The 14,732-nt window shown below is 37.7% G+C and overlaps 1 protein-coding gene across 2 annotated transcripts in view; it reads right to left on the bottom strand.

The window, feature by feature from the left end:
• Positions 1-7,181: 7,181 nt before the first annotated feature.
• Positions 7,182-14,732, bottom strand: part of LOC585064 (ataxin-1) — a 33,288-nt gene continuing 25,737 nt past the window's right edge. For both annotated transcript variants that reach the window (XM_030975906.1, XM_784905.5), the window contains 2 exons: positions 14,053-14,489; positions 7,182-13,384 (listed from right to left, as the gene is read on the bottom strand). In XM_030975906.1, the coding sequence (XP_030831766.1) occupies positions 12,746-13,384; positions 14,053-14,489 (1,076 nt within the window). In that variant the 3' untranslated portion in view covers positions 7,182-12,745. The remainder of the gene's footprint in view (positions 13,385-14,052; positions 14,490-14,732) is intronic.

Below are 14,732 nucleotides of genomic sequence, written 5' to 3'. Positions count from 1 at the left end.
CACATCATGAAAATTGAGTAACCAAATAGCACAGGATTTAAAAAAATTATGGTTAAAGACAAAGACAATCACATCTTATCTTTTGGATCTAGAATTGAAGTCTTCCTATCAACCAAAGATTGGTCGAGTACATTCCACTCTTGCAAGCCCCCTCCATCAAAGTGACCCTCCTCCCTCCATCTTTTCACTTACAAAAATGTTCATTCATTTTTTTAGAAACACAGCAGAAACATTCACATATTACATTTGTTGGTCTCTAAATATAAGACCACTCTCCCATTCTCTATATCCTCTCTCTCTCTCACACTCACTCTCAATCGTTTTCATCTGAATCGAAGAATATAATATATATCATATAGAAAATATATTTACATTGAATTCCGACCATATCTCCATTTTTGCTCTCACTATGTACTATGTTCAACTATACAAATCTCTATAATACACCCTCTATATCTTTCAAAAAGTGGAAACTAGAAAAAGAAAAAAGAAAGAAAAGGAAATACAAATCATTAAAAAAATCTAACATTCCTCCTGATATAAAATGATATGAATGATATGAAAAAATGAGGATTGTTTTCTCCAAAAAGGAAAAGGTTTGACTTCTATTGCTATCTAGTAACACCTGAGCTTAGGCCATGCAGTAGGTCCATGCTTAGACCAAGTCTTCCAGTATTTTCGCGCACTACAATTATCAGTGATAGAGCTAGAACTATAACCGCCATTCAGGAACCAGGACATTGTTTAACAAAAGTAAATGCCCTTTTGGATGCTGTTTCACAAAACCATCATAAGTACAAGTTGGCCCTCATCATCCCATCGATTCAGATGTATTAACATTAACATGCATTGCAGTGTCGGCGAACTTGTACTTGAAGTTTTAGTGAAACAGTACCCATAAGGGCATTAACTCTGTGTCTAAGTCTATGACATAATGCCCTTCTGGCTCTCAGCAGACTTTACCATACCTTGTGAGCTTTGATAAATATACTACAATCAAACAGAACTAGGCACATCCTAAAGTACATGTTCAATTCGTAGCAGGCTCAACCATGTCAGGCATGCATTTTTTGCGCCGAGAGTCAGAATGGCTTCAACTCTTTTACGTTTACATAGCATTCATGCCCTTCCGAGCTTTGATAAATACACTACAACCGAACAGAACTAGGCACATCCTACAGAACACATTCAATTTGTAGTAGGCTTAACCATGTCAGGCTTGCATTTTGTGAGCTGAGAGTCAAAAGGACGTTAACTCATTTCCTTTTAAATAGCATTCATGCCCTTCAGAGCTTTGATAAATATACCGGTACTACAATCAAACAGAACTAGGCACATCCTACAGTACATGTTCAATTTGTAGCAGGCTCAGCCCGGCATTTTGTAAGCTGAGAGCCAAAAGGCCATTAACTCACTTACTTTTACATAGAACTAATGACTGTCTGAGCTTTGATAAATACACTACAAGCGAACAGAACTAGGCACATCCTACAGAACATGTTCAATTTGTAGCATGCTCAACCATGTCAGGCTGGCATTGTATGAGCTGAGTGCCAAAAGGCTGTTAACTCACTTACTTTAACATAGCATTAATGCCCTTCCGAGCTTTGATGAATACACTACAACCGAACAGAACTCGGCACATCCTACAGAACATGTTCAATTCGTAGCAGGCTCAACCATGTCAGGCCGGCATTGTATGAGCTGAGAGCCAAAAGGCTGTTAACTCACTTACTTTTACATAGCACTAATGCCTGTCTGAGCTTTGATAAACACACTACAAGCGAACAGAACTAGGCACATCCTACAGAACATGTTCAATTTGTAGCAGGCTTAACCGTGTCAGGCATGCATTTTTTGCGCCGAGAGTCAGAATGGCGTTAACTCTTTTACGTTTACATAGCATTCATGATCTTCTGAGCTTTGATAAATACACTACGACCGAACAGAACTAGGCACATCCTACAGAACATGTTCAATTCATAGCACGCTCAACCATGTCAGGCTTGCATTTTGTGAGCTGAGTGCCAAAAGGCTGTTAACTCACTTACTAACCGAACAGAACTAGGCACATCCTACAGAACATGTTCAATTTGTAGCATGCTCAACCATGTCAGGCTTGCATTTTGTGAGCTGAGTGTCAAAAGGCTGTTAACTCACTAACTTTAACATAGCATTAATACCCTTCTGGCCCTTATTCATGTTACTATCACATACATGCCTTAGATCAGAGTCTTAAGATGAGTTATTAAACAATTTTACTTTATCAACTGCAGCAACTAGAATTTTAAACATGATTGGACTTCTCTCTGATTCAAATATTTCAATAGTTGATGTGATGTTGATGCCTACGTTATACCTTACATTCTGTAAGTTTCTCAACTTCATTGACAACCATGTCTGATGTTAGCTTACAGATGCTATGAGACATTTTGAATCTTGATGAATTATGAGCAAGAAATTGATTGCCTGACTGATGATGCACAACAATTGATCACTGTATAAACCCAACGTTTAAAAAACTTTACAGGCCACCATACCAGAAAAGTATTTTGTATTCCTCTCAAACATAGAAATTAATGAACTATCACTGAAATGACAACTCCCATCTTGGGTCATGATGGCAGAGACTAAATGGACGACATAATTTTGACACCAGGTGCATTGCAGAAACTCTGCAGGATAAAAAGGAAAGAAATTTGACAGAAAAAAATATAACTGGCAGCATTTCAGTGCATTTCTTTCCACGATTCATGGCCAAGCGCAGATGTTTTGTAACGTCACATTCAATTCATGTAAACATGACTTCAAACGGCTTCCTTGCCAAATAGACTTTGACAAGTCAAAACTCAACCTGGCACCTCTCGCAGTTGGCAGCAAGGAGGTATTAAACCGCAACACCTCTAATTTGCATAATTTCCTGCCAATAAAAAGGACAGGAAATCCTCTCTCTTCTCCGACAAGAGCTGTCATTTTAGTGATACACCTACAAATATAACTTCATCTGAATTCCTCTGCTTGGAGTGATGTAACCAAATAACATGGCACAGTTGTGTCTTAAAGACCATCCAACACCTTCAATCTAACTGTGACAAGACTTTGGACAAAATTTATGCAAATAAAAAAAGTATTAGAGAAGTAAAGATAAGCCTCATGTGTGACAACTTCTTGATTGAGATGCTAGTTTACATTTATAAACCAAAATTGTAGTTTTGTAACTTTTTTGTCTGAGAAATTAAGAGTCGGTTCTAAATCAGTTAATATCGGACTAAAGATAATCACACATCTGTATTCAGATTTACAGCTGACTGGGCCTTTTCCAGGACACCAAGTCTTACAATACCCACATTTGTTATGTCTTAATTAAAGAACATCAATAAGGTGCATTGAGAAAAAAAAATCATTATGAAATGTTGACAATTGGAAATTGGAAAAAAATTATCCCCCAAAAATGCAATTTCCCCAAAATCTTGTCATAGTTAGCATGGAAGGCATCGGGTAGTCTGTGTATAAAATACATCCTGATTAAACATTATTCAATCTTTAACCTTTACCCAACTACAAATACGACTACAAGTTCTAAAGAGGTAGTATCTTGTTGCTACTATTACTTTTCTTCCTCCACGATAGAAATAACAGCATTTTTAGCTTTCACAATCACATTTACTGGAACAACAGACATGGCACATCATAAGTAAACCTTGAATCACAACCAGAAAAAAAAGTATATCCAAAACACATTTTTACCCTTTTTTGTAAATATCTAGGCAAGATGAAAAAAGACCATATAATGGTATCTAAACTTTTCTTTAAAGATAAAAGAAAGAAAAAATCTCATTCATCAATTTTCTTTGCTTCCAGAAAGATTCAGGAATTTTCAAATAAGTTTACTCAGCTAAAAATGGTATTGATATAATCTATTAAAATTTAATCTAGAAGCTTTGGAAACAATGCATGTAAAACATGAATAAATTCATTTCTGGAAGATAATACAAGCAAAAGATATAACCCGATTCCTGAAAAAGGTATGGTGAAGAAGAAAATAAATCAATGTAATACCAATGAAGACAGAAAGTAACACATATACCCTTCTAGACTGATTGATTCAAAGAAAACTAGCATATTAGAAGAGAAATAGCTATTTCACTATAAAAGGATTCAAAGAAGGTTCAAAGAAAGCCAAATCTATAACTTGATTCTCCAATTACTTTCCGAAAAGATCTAGAAGATATAATTTAAATGTATATGAGCCAGAATATTACTAGACATTCACCTAATCGTTATGGCTTAAATCTAATTACTGTTTTTTAATCATTGCAATCATATCTCTTGTCTCAATGCCTGCATTAAAGAATATCATCATGATTAAACTAGACTTGAAGTTACGTTATATTAACAAATATCACCTCAACTGCACAAAGCATGAAAACAGCACAACAGTATACAGTTCATCAGAAAGTCAAAATCAGAAACGGCAAAAAACAAGTACTTGGATGAAGAAAAAAAAAAGCATATAAATACATCATTTTTTTAAAAGCACAAGCTCAATAAGACAGCTTTTCACAACCTCACATTTTAAAAATGAGCTTCACATGTAAAAGGGCACAAGTCCGCATTTCAATGACGATCATCTTTGCATGATACAACGTACATACAACCCTCTAGCTCTGAATATCGCAGGCATATGCACTCTCCCCCTCCTTCCCCCAAATCACAACACAAACCACTTCCTCTCATCTGCACTTTATCACACAATATGTCACTAACATCACCTTATACCCACCCTAAATCTACCCCATGAAAATGAAGTTATATCCAATTTTACACAAAAGTACAAGAACACCTAGATAATTACAATATGACAGAAGATGTAGAAAGAAACATCTGAAATCTGAAACATTCTTTGATCAAACTGCAGCAATATCGGAACTCTTGAAATGGCACTGTCAGTGGAAGCATCATCTTTTCACAGAATGTACTAGAAAAAAAATATTGTTATCGTCTTCTCAGATCCATAAAGACATTAGCTCATATTATCTTGTACAGAGTTAATGCCCTTCTGGCTCCAAATTGAGGCTTTATTATCTGTTCAGAGTTAAAAGGGCATTAAATGATATTTTTTAGCATAAATTCGTTGTGTGCTCTTAACCAACAATATGACCACACACTTCATATTCTGTTACATCATACAGATGATGAAAGCTACAAAGCTCTATGCAACGGATATGAGTTAACGTCCTTCTGCATGGCACTCAATAGATGGATACCCTTTCCAATAAATAAGTAAATTTATTTCACATACCCATACTTCACTACACTTGTTTTGGCAGTCCCATAAGTTGACTGAGATGACTGTTGCCTGATGTTGCCTGACATTGCAACAACTACAGACATCGAGTTTTGACTACTGGGACCCTGAAATTCCCTATACCATGAATCTTGGAAAGAGGCCTCCCAAATAAAGAATCTCATATTTGAAATATCTGTCCATGAAAATGTTAGGTTATTCAAAAGCAATTATATCCACAAGATTTCTTTTTAGCGCAATTATGGCTAAAAGTTCTCAGAAATGTAAACTCATTTGTCTAAATTACCCTTTCAAAATTTGAATCTCTGGCAATTATTTAAATGACTAACAAAATTTCTCAGGGCCTTTCTGTAAAATCCATACAGAAATGGTTTTCTGCATCATCCAAAACAAAATAATAAAAGTAGAAATTTGTATTGTTAATGACATTTTGAAACATCTGTTCAGCATTACTGGGTAGTAATACAACTGTATTATTGGCAACTTAAAACTGTAGCGCAAATTATTTCATTCTCATTTCCAAGTTCATGTATATGTATATACCTTTGCCTTTGATACCCACTTTTAAGCTTCTTACAGCAATCTAGACGGTGCTTTTCTGTGATTTTTTTTCTAGTACATTCGGATCACATTCCAGTACAAACACGTACTGATATACATATCTCTTCTCTTGCATTGATAATTGATAAAATCACACCTTTGTATTTTGAAATTACAAGACATCAAAAGTAGCTAATACTAGTCACGTACATGATTATCAATAATTTTTGTTAAAATTCATTACAACTACTTATTGTGATTATTACGTGAAGCACATCTCCTTAATCCTCTCAGAATAATATGGTCAATTTGTCATGAGATAGTCTATAGTCCCACATGTAAGCTGTCTTGTAGGGAAAGGGGCAAAATTTACAGGTTCCAAGAAGAACACATTGTGTTGTTTACGTTTTGTAGCACATGTTTGGCGAAATGAAATCCAAAGAACGAATTGTCCGTTCAGAGCCAGAACGGCATTGGCTCCTTGTCGTAGACCCCGTTCTCACTCACTTTGAAAGTGGTCTTAGTTAGACCGCTCCAGAGGAACGGGTCTTGAGGAACGGTTTGCGAGCGTTCACACTCCGAGCAGTTTTTTATGGCTCAAACCACTCCATGAGTCAAAGTGGTCTTGTTGCTATGGCAGCTCAGTTCAGCAGCTCAATTTTTTTCGCGCGCGGAATACCAACCGTATGTACCGTACTACATGTTTCGCACGGAACGTCACTAGCTCACTTCCGCTCAAAGTACGCTTCCGTTCACATTGCACGTTCCTCAAGACCACGTCCGGAGGTGGTCTTCTGGAGCGGTCCAGAAGTCCACTTCCTGGACCACTTTGACCGTTCTCACTCACCTAAGAACCGCTCCTGAGGAACGGGTCTAAGTTAGACCGCTCCAACGAAGTGAATGAGAACGGGGTCATAGTATACAAGGTAACGCCCCTCTGGCTCCAAACAGACAAAATATACTCGGCCCCCTGATATCAAATGAGAGTCTATTCATTGGGAGTGTTTTTACACTTTTTTCCCCTACCACTCTCTATCCAGTGGAATATAATTACGAGGGAAACAAACTCTCTTTCAAGATAATTTGGAGGAGCCAGACCATTTACGATGTCTGCTTGAAAAACAAGGAAGTCATTTCACCGAGTCCTTTCCGATGAATATGTATTTACCATGATGAGAGGCTTACAGAACTTAATCCGTATAAAAAATAAAAAATAAAAAGTTCAGGAAATTCACCAAGGAGAGGAATAAATAGGGGCACATCCCCTGTACAACATGTTTCCACAGGGATACAAACTACTGATAAAACCTATGTCTTTCCTTTTCTTTTTTCAATGTATGCACATGTATAGAAATATGCCACAAAACATTTATGTTGTCACCAGTACACAGTTTATGGGACCTATATCCAGAGGTGAAACATTCATTTTTCCCGGTTTCTGAACTTTTTTTTTATTTTGGAAAGAAAGATAAATTCAAGTTTTATAAGGTCTCCTGTGAAAACACGCGGATTAAGTTACAAGCATAAACAGCTTCTCTGATAATCAACCATAAAATAATCATTCCAAATCTTGTCTTGAACTGACACTTTAAAAGCATGCATTCACATTCGCATTCACATTTTCTACTTCATTATTTGTCCTACTTCTTTCCAAGCAGTCTCCACAAATCATTTCCCTATGCTTGAAAGCACACGTTGCTCCTGTTAAACTGTTACCAGGGCAACCACAAACATTACATTTCTCAGCATCCCCTTTTTTAATATAACAATAGACAACCATTGATTTTTTTTTAAAATACACAAATGCACACACATGCAATGTCGATATAGTATTTACACACATAATTTTACAGTTTGTACTAGCAATATATTCATAAGTTTATATTTATATAATATAAGCATTATATATATAGTCACAGTGTTACTCATAAAACATGCAAACACAGGAATACCAGGTTTGTGTTCTCTTATTTACAGTGCAAGAACTCTCTCTCTCTCTATCAACAAGTTTAAACCAGGGTCGCGTCTTATGAAGAGTTACGATCGATCCATATCAATCGCAAGCCCTCTCAACAATCGCAAGTTTGTAGTCCCCTATCTCTTTCATATGTACATATTTGCGATTTATTTAAATCGCAAATAAGTTGCTATTAATCGCAACTGTTATAAAACGGGGCCCAGAACAATTTGTCGTATAAAGCATCTAATCATTAACCGGCATTACCTGATGTCTATACCTACTCTGTGAGTAGCAATATCCCTAACATTTTTCAACACAATCATAATTTTGATAATATTCTATATATATGTACACATTACATTGTTTTACCCAAACAACATTTCCATTTGTAAGTTTTGACAAAACCATAATTTTCTAGATGGCAGATCCTTAGGATAAGCTCTTTATCCTACGCCTTTAACTTTGTGCCAGATACATATTCAAATGCAAGAAGAAGAAAAATCATATTCTAAAAGAATAGCCATAGATATTATAGAAATTTGAAATAAATACCATCATAGACTCCACCACAACTTAAAGAGTGATTCTTAATGTACAATATACATTGACATCCACTTTCATAAAAGCATAACATGTATCACAAAACTCCATTTAGGCTTTTTTTTCGTACAACTTTCAACAATAATGCTCCAAAACAGAGGTTGTCCCTCCAGAAACGAAACATTTTTTGTGTAGTTCATATTCATTTCTGAAACAGTTCATTGGTAGAAAATGAGATATCTTATAGTGCTGATGAGATATATAGTATAAGTAGGAAAACAGTCTTTTTTTCAGATAAAAACTCCATTTTGCATATCATAATCACACACTTGCCCCTTAGTTAAGTCATCACACTTTTTATTGAAAACACCACATCGCCCGAGCTGAGGTAACTGTCGTAAGTTTGAACAGCAAGAGGCCAATAAGGTCACTTCTCAATTTTTTCCGAACCCGTCATCGACATCGATTATTCATTCTTTTTTTTTTTTATCCAACAAAACATTCACGATTAGATTCTGATATGGCCTGGACCCAACACTAGCAGCGTTTGTTCGAGCTTTCCGCGTCGCTTGAGATATCTGATCTCCAATTGTCTTTTTAACAACAGAACAGAGCAAGGGAAACGTGAATAGATAGAGCTAATTTGACGATTATTGACAGAAGGAACACAAGCCCTAATTTTTCTACATGTGTACCTGTGCCTTCATACGGTGCTAAAGTCACCATGATGAAAAATGTTGTTTGGTTTCTCAGAAAGGTGGTCTGCATTGGCAAACAGCCTGAAGGTCCTATCAGAGGGACCTTGGTAATAGATTAGCTAGTGTAATTATGTACTGCTAAAGCAAACCAATTAAGTGTTTAGAACAACAAAGGATCATCTAATGGTAGTCCAAAGACCACTACTACCCTACCCTTTCAGTAACCCATTGCTTTATACCAGTTTGCAACGGAAATGCATTCCATATACACCTCTATCTATTCCTACAGCCTGAAATTTGTTTCCACAACTACATACCAGAGTATTTCCATATTACTCCTCTCTGTCACACCCCTCCAATAAACTCCTGAGCCCACAGGCAAGCCTTCCTTCCCGCACCACTAGCTGGAGATAAAAATATTACTTCTGTATTACCCCCAAATTGACTTTTGTAAAAGTAGCTATCATCGTAGGGAGGAAAATGTAAATAGCTTTAAGGTGGTATTGGTACAAAGTCACAGTTTCACAGATTTTTTTCGAGGGGGAGAGACTGGTTTGGCAATAAGGGAGGGGCGTTTCTGAAAACAGTTTAAACACCTGGTACATTGGAACTAACAACTAGTCCCAGAGGTGTTTCCCCATGTCTGTTTTGAAGCCAATTATCCCTACTCCCAGGCCAATTGGGCGTACATATCTGGCATGAAAAAGAAAAAAAATCCATATTGTATATTTTGGATCAGACCCAAAATTATTTCTTTTTATAGTATGGGAGTAAAGTCAAAGGAGAGAATGATAGGCTGTTAGCAAAACCTGGTATGAATCTTTAAGATTTTAGATATTGGACAAAATAAAAGATATATGGTACCAGTTTCCTTTGTTGCCACTGTTGTCAATATCATCTTCATTTCTTATATCCCCATTATAATCAATTATCTATGTTTATGAACAGAAATAGCAAGTGCCTTCTTTCATTAAGTTTTGTTGGCACAGTTAAATACTTTTCCTGCAGAAATGTTTACACTACATGGCAAATAAATCAGAATTTTAGCCGCTCTGCTTTAAACTAAAAACCCTGCTTAAAATCTCTGTAACTGTAAATGGACCAAAAAACAAACAAAATTTAATGTTGGGGATAGGGTGGGTTAGCATATGAAAATAAAGTTTGTTACCCCCATGTGTTGCATAAAATGCAATAAAAGGAAGGGCGATTTATATACCATATGGAAGTTTCCAATGCCTCCTCCTCCTTTATCTGTCACTCTATCTCCCTCCTCACAAGTCATTATATATATCTAGCAACGATTTCCTACTGGTGTTGGGTCCAGGTTTGTGTTTAATAAAAATGAGTAATATACATAATAAACTGATATATTGATATCATTTGATTGATTGTTTTCTGCTGTTCATCGTCTCCCACTCGTCTAAGATGTAATACACAATCACGCCTGAAGCTCAGTATAAAAATCCTCTCATTTACAATCTCCAATACATCTGTATTAAAACACTTTGCATAAGTGACCCTGGGCCTAGAAAATATACCCCAGTAAGGCGTCAGGATCACACACATCTGTCGTTCGACTTGCATCTCATTATCAATTCTTTGGAAGAATTAGATAAACATTCGTAAAAAGTCATCCTTCCTGTGCATGTATGCTTCTCCTTCATTGAAAAAATGCACAAGAAGGATGAATTTTCAACTTGACTTTTGCCAATACGTTCTACATTCCTGAATCTGTTATTGTAGAATATAGAATACAGCCTAACAATAATTGTATTTGAAATGTTTTAATTTACTTATGCAGCATTGCGTGAGTATTAATTTTCCCGTCTCATACGTTACAAGTTCCTTTACGTTTGTTTTTTCGATTGATGAATCCTCGGTTAGTTTCCCATGTGTCACATTTTATTCTTTTCTTTCTTGGTGATGTTCCTACTTCTCCCTCCAGTTACATAACTCTCAAAAACTTGGGCTCAAAGAGATGGGCTATCGATATAAAGATCATTCCAGAAATTCAAAAATTTGAGGATGAAGAGAAAAAGTTATTTAAAAATCTGCCGATCCAGTACTTGTAAGATATATCAAATGAATATGAATAAATTTTTCTTCATGATTTTCCTTCTTACAAAACTTTTGAAATGCTATTTCTATTGTGCTGATAGACTTTTCCCCACCAACATCTATCTCTTTGATATTTTGTTTAAAATTTCAACAAGATGCCATAAAATGGAAAAAGTATATTCTAGATTGTACCTTTTCGCTTTTTTACATCTTTTTCCATGTACATGTATGACAAAAGAAGGGCATGTAAATTGACAAATTAGAAAAAGCTCCATTTCTTATTTGACTTGTGAAAGAGAAAAATTTGAGGAAAGAAGTCTTTTTCATACGAGTCCTCGAGTCTCATTACCTCTCATAGAATAATTCAATCATTTCATCTCTCTATGTAAATCGCTTTCTTTGAAGAAAAAAATTAAATTCCATGTTTTGTAAAGATGTCATATTGTTTGGTGTAAATGAAATTTTGATTATTCACCTTTCTTCCAACTAAACACCAATAACGGTACTAAGAAAGGGCTTTTTCCATTGCATGTTTGTCACTATTTTGTGCTTAGTGTATTGTCTAAGCAAAACTCTAAATTTAGCCCATTTGAGATAGTACCATTATAGCTTCATACACATTTTCAAATGGGTAAGATTTTTGTGTAACCAGTTTCCAACTTCAAAACTAAGATGAGGAATGAACCGACGGATAGATATTTTCTGCTTGGGCTATCGAATGGCCAACATTATTTGTTAGCCCGAGCCCATAAGGCAAGTGCTTGACTGTTTAAGGAACCCTGCATTGTACAAAAGAATACATCCTTGAAAATAGAAACCCAGTATGGAATGAATTATAAAAGACACTACATGAAGCTACTTTCCGATTCGTATAAAACATTGTTTGTATAAACCCAACTTTACATCCACGTCATTCTTCACTTCCCTTCCACTTTTCGACCAGCTTGGGTTCTCCGACCAAAGGAAAAGTGGTACAGGAAGATACTGAAAACCTCAAAAATACACAAAAAACTTGGAATGAACTCTTGTCAATCACACATTCTGTTACATGTAAACACACCAAATATTGGAGTCACATCCATGCTTCCCTATTCCAGCCACCTCACTCTTGCACATATTTCCCCCAACTTGAAAAAAAAAAGCTTGTTGAACTCCTTGACCGAAGGATGCCTCTGATGCCATCGTTTCCATGTAGATGCTTGCAGATACCCCTGTTGACATGGTGATGATGATGATGATGATGATGCTGTAAAGCCCCGCCCCTTTGTGAAGATAAGATGGGATAATGGAATGACGTCTCACCATCGAGGTATCTTTCCTGATGAAGCCGTTAAAATGTTGAACAGCTATCTATTGAAGAAACCTGCTGACAGACAGGGAAAGATTGGAATGAACAGAAACCAGGACACTTTCTAGAGCATTTAACATTTAACCATCACCTTGCCTACCACCTGCTGCTGTGGACACTAGTTATTCCTGGAGCTCTGCATCTGGGTAAGCTTTGGATGACGGATGACACAATCTCACAGCATCTGCTCTTGCTGCCTGACCTTGACAGCAATCTGTACTAGCCTCTTGTGTTAAGCCGACTTGGTTGCAAGCAGAAACTCAAGGAATGAAATGACAGTTCCTACAAAGTGTCTACTGCGGCTGTTGCTGCTGCACTTTCCCTAAGGTTTCTGGTGCCACAGGATGCTGCTGACCATGATGCTTCTCCGCTGCTGCTGCCGCTGCTGCTGCAGCTGCTGCTTCTTGGTTGGCCTTGATAGGGTCCGACCACCGCCTCTTGGGTGGTCGCATCAGCTTCATATGGGGCATCTCTAAGGGCTTGTCAGGGACGATGTTGGAGTTCTTGTCGATACCATGATCAGGGACCTCGTAGGGACCCCCACCAGGGTGGACTTGGTGTTCCATCTGCTGCTGTTGACCGGGAGAGGGAGAGGAGTGACTGCTGCCACTGGGTGTGAGGCCTTGCACAGGAGGAGGTGCATGGTGGTGATGGTCTCCAGGCTTCTGGAGCTTCTCTTCCATCCGCCTACGCTTCATCTCAGGACTGGACATGCCCTGGACCTGCATCCTGGCGTGATGCTTCTCTGCCTCTGAGTCCTCTTTAAGTCCCTGCTTACCATTCTCTATGACAGTCAATGATACGCACACATCTCCAACCGCAAGGGTGTGGCATTGCAAGCCGTAGCATTTTAGTGATAGCTCTGGCCTGACTGAAGACCAGCCTTGACCGAAAACAAAAAATGGGTGCTCGTAGGGTGCTTCCACAGTTACCTACAAGTAACAAGAGATAAAATATTGAACCACTTCATATCAAACTTTACACATTAATACAATTTTAACAATCAGTAACCCCTCATATTGATAAAAAACATTTTGATTTTAACAGTATTCCCTAGTCTAATGAACCAAAGTTTTATAAATTTGCAATAGTCCCAAACATTTTGTAAAGAATGCTTATTACATGGTGAAACTAGTCAGTATCAGGTTTTGAGATGTACATGTAAATACTTATCTAGTGCATCCTGGCTCATGAATGCTTTGAAAATTAAATCTACAAGTAATTTGCAACTAATTGTGACTGCTAATGTGAAAGGACCCAAAGAACTAAGTCCTATGCCAGGTATTTGATGATTGATGATTAAGGCCTTAAGATCTAAGGGAATTGATGCACCACTTCAATTTCAAACACAAGAACTTTCCGTTCCACAAGAAACTGCTCTATCCACAGATTCTCTATTGCAGTGTACCTCAGGGATGCCAGTCAAAATTGATTATAGGGCTTTAAAATCACTTAGAATGAGCTATTTTGTACACAAAAAAAAACCTAAACTATGGTCTGAAAATAACACGCCAGGGCCTGAATTAAGGCTATTGCCTGAAAACTGGCATCCCCGGTACCTAGCTTTTGATGCCGTCGGGAATTTTCCAAATGAACCTACCTGAGCTTTGTGTTCACCAACCAGGAAGCCAATGAGCGCCAGACCCCGGTGCGGCTCCTCGTCTATCCTCAGAACCGTACTGGAGTCAATCTTGAGGCCCTCGGTGCTCCCGGCACTCTGCACAAAGTCATCTGTGGTCAGGTCCTCCACCCGCTTCAGCACCGAGTTAGCCAGCTGGATGATGGAACCGCGGGTGAAGTAAGATGGCAGGGTGTTCGTGGGTTGGTGAAGGGGAGGAGGACCTGAAACGGGGGAAGCAGTGGGTGCGGGGTTACCCCCCTTGGGGTGGCGCTGATGGTGGTGGTGATGAGGGTGGTGGTGGTGGTGGGGGTGGTGGGGATGCAGCTGATGGGGAGAGGGGTGGTGCTGGGTGCTAGGGGAAGTCCTAGTGGTCTCTGCGTGCCCGGGAGGATGGTGGTGATGAACATCAGTAGCTCCTGGTATAAATGAAAATAATATAGAGACCAGATTCTTGTATTAAACCCGATGGGAAATATCAGATAATTTAGTAATCAAGAGCTACAGTCGAAAGCAATAACATTTAAGTAGTAACTTGTGCAACATGTCCAAAACCATTAACCATGCCTTTCTCCAAACTTGGCTTACGTACAAGCAGTTCAAAATAGATACAAAGAACAGCAGATCATGAAATGTTGTCATCATTATCTGACTAATATTGT

Source organism: Strongylocentrotus purpuratus, unplaced genomic scaffold (assembly GCF_000002235.5).
Source record: "Strongylocentrotus purpuratus isolate Spur 01 unplaced genomic scaffold, Spur_5.0 spur5_scaffold_8, whole genome shotgun sequence".
Classification (NCBI taxonomy): domain Eukaryota; kingdom Metazoa; phylum Echinodermata; class Echinoidea; order Camarodonta; family Strongylocentrotidae; genus Strongylocentrotus; species Strongylocentrotus purpuratus.
Note: the sequence above shows the minus strand (reverse complement) of the source record. Positions and strands in the feature narration are given on the sequence as shown.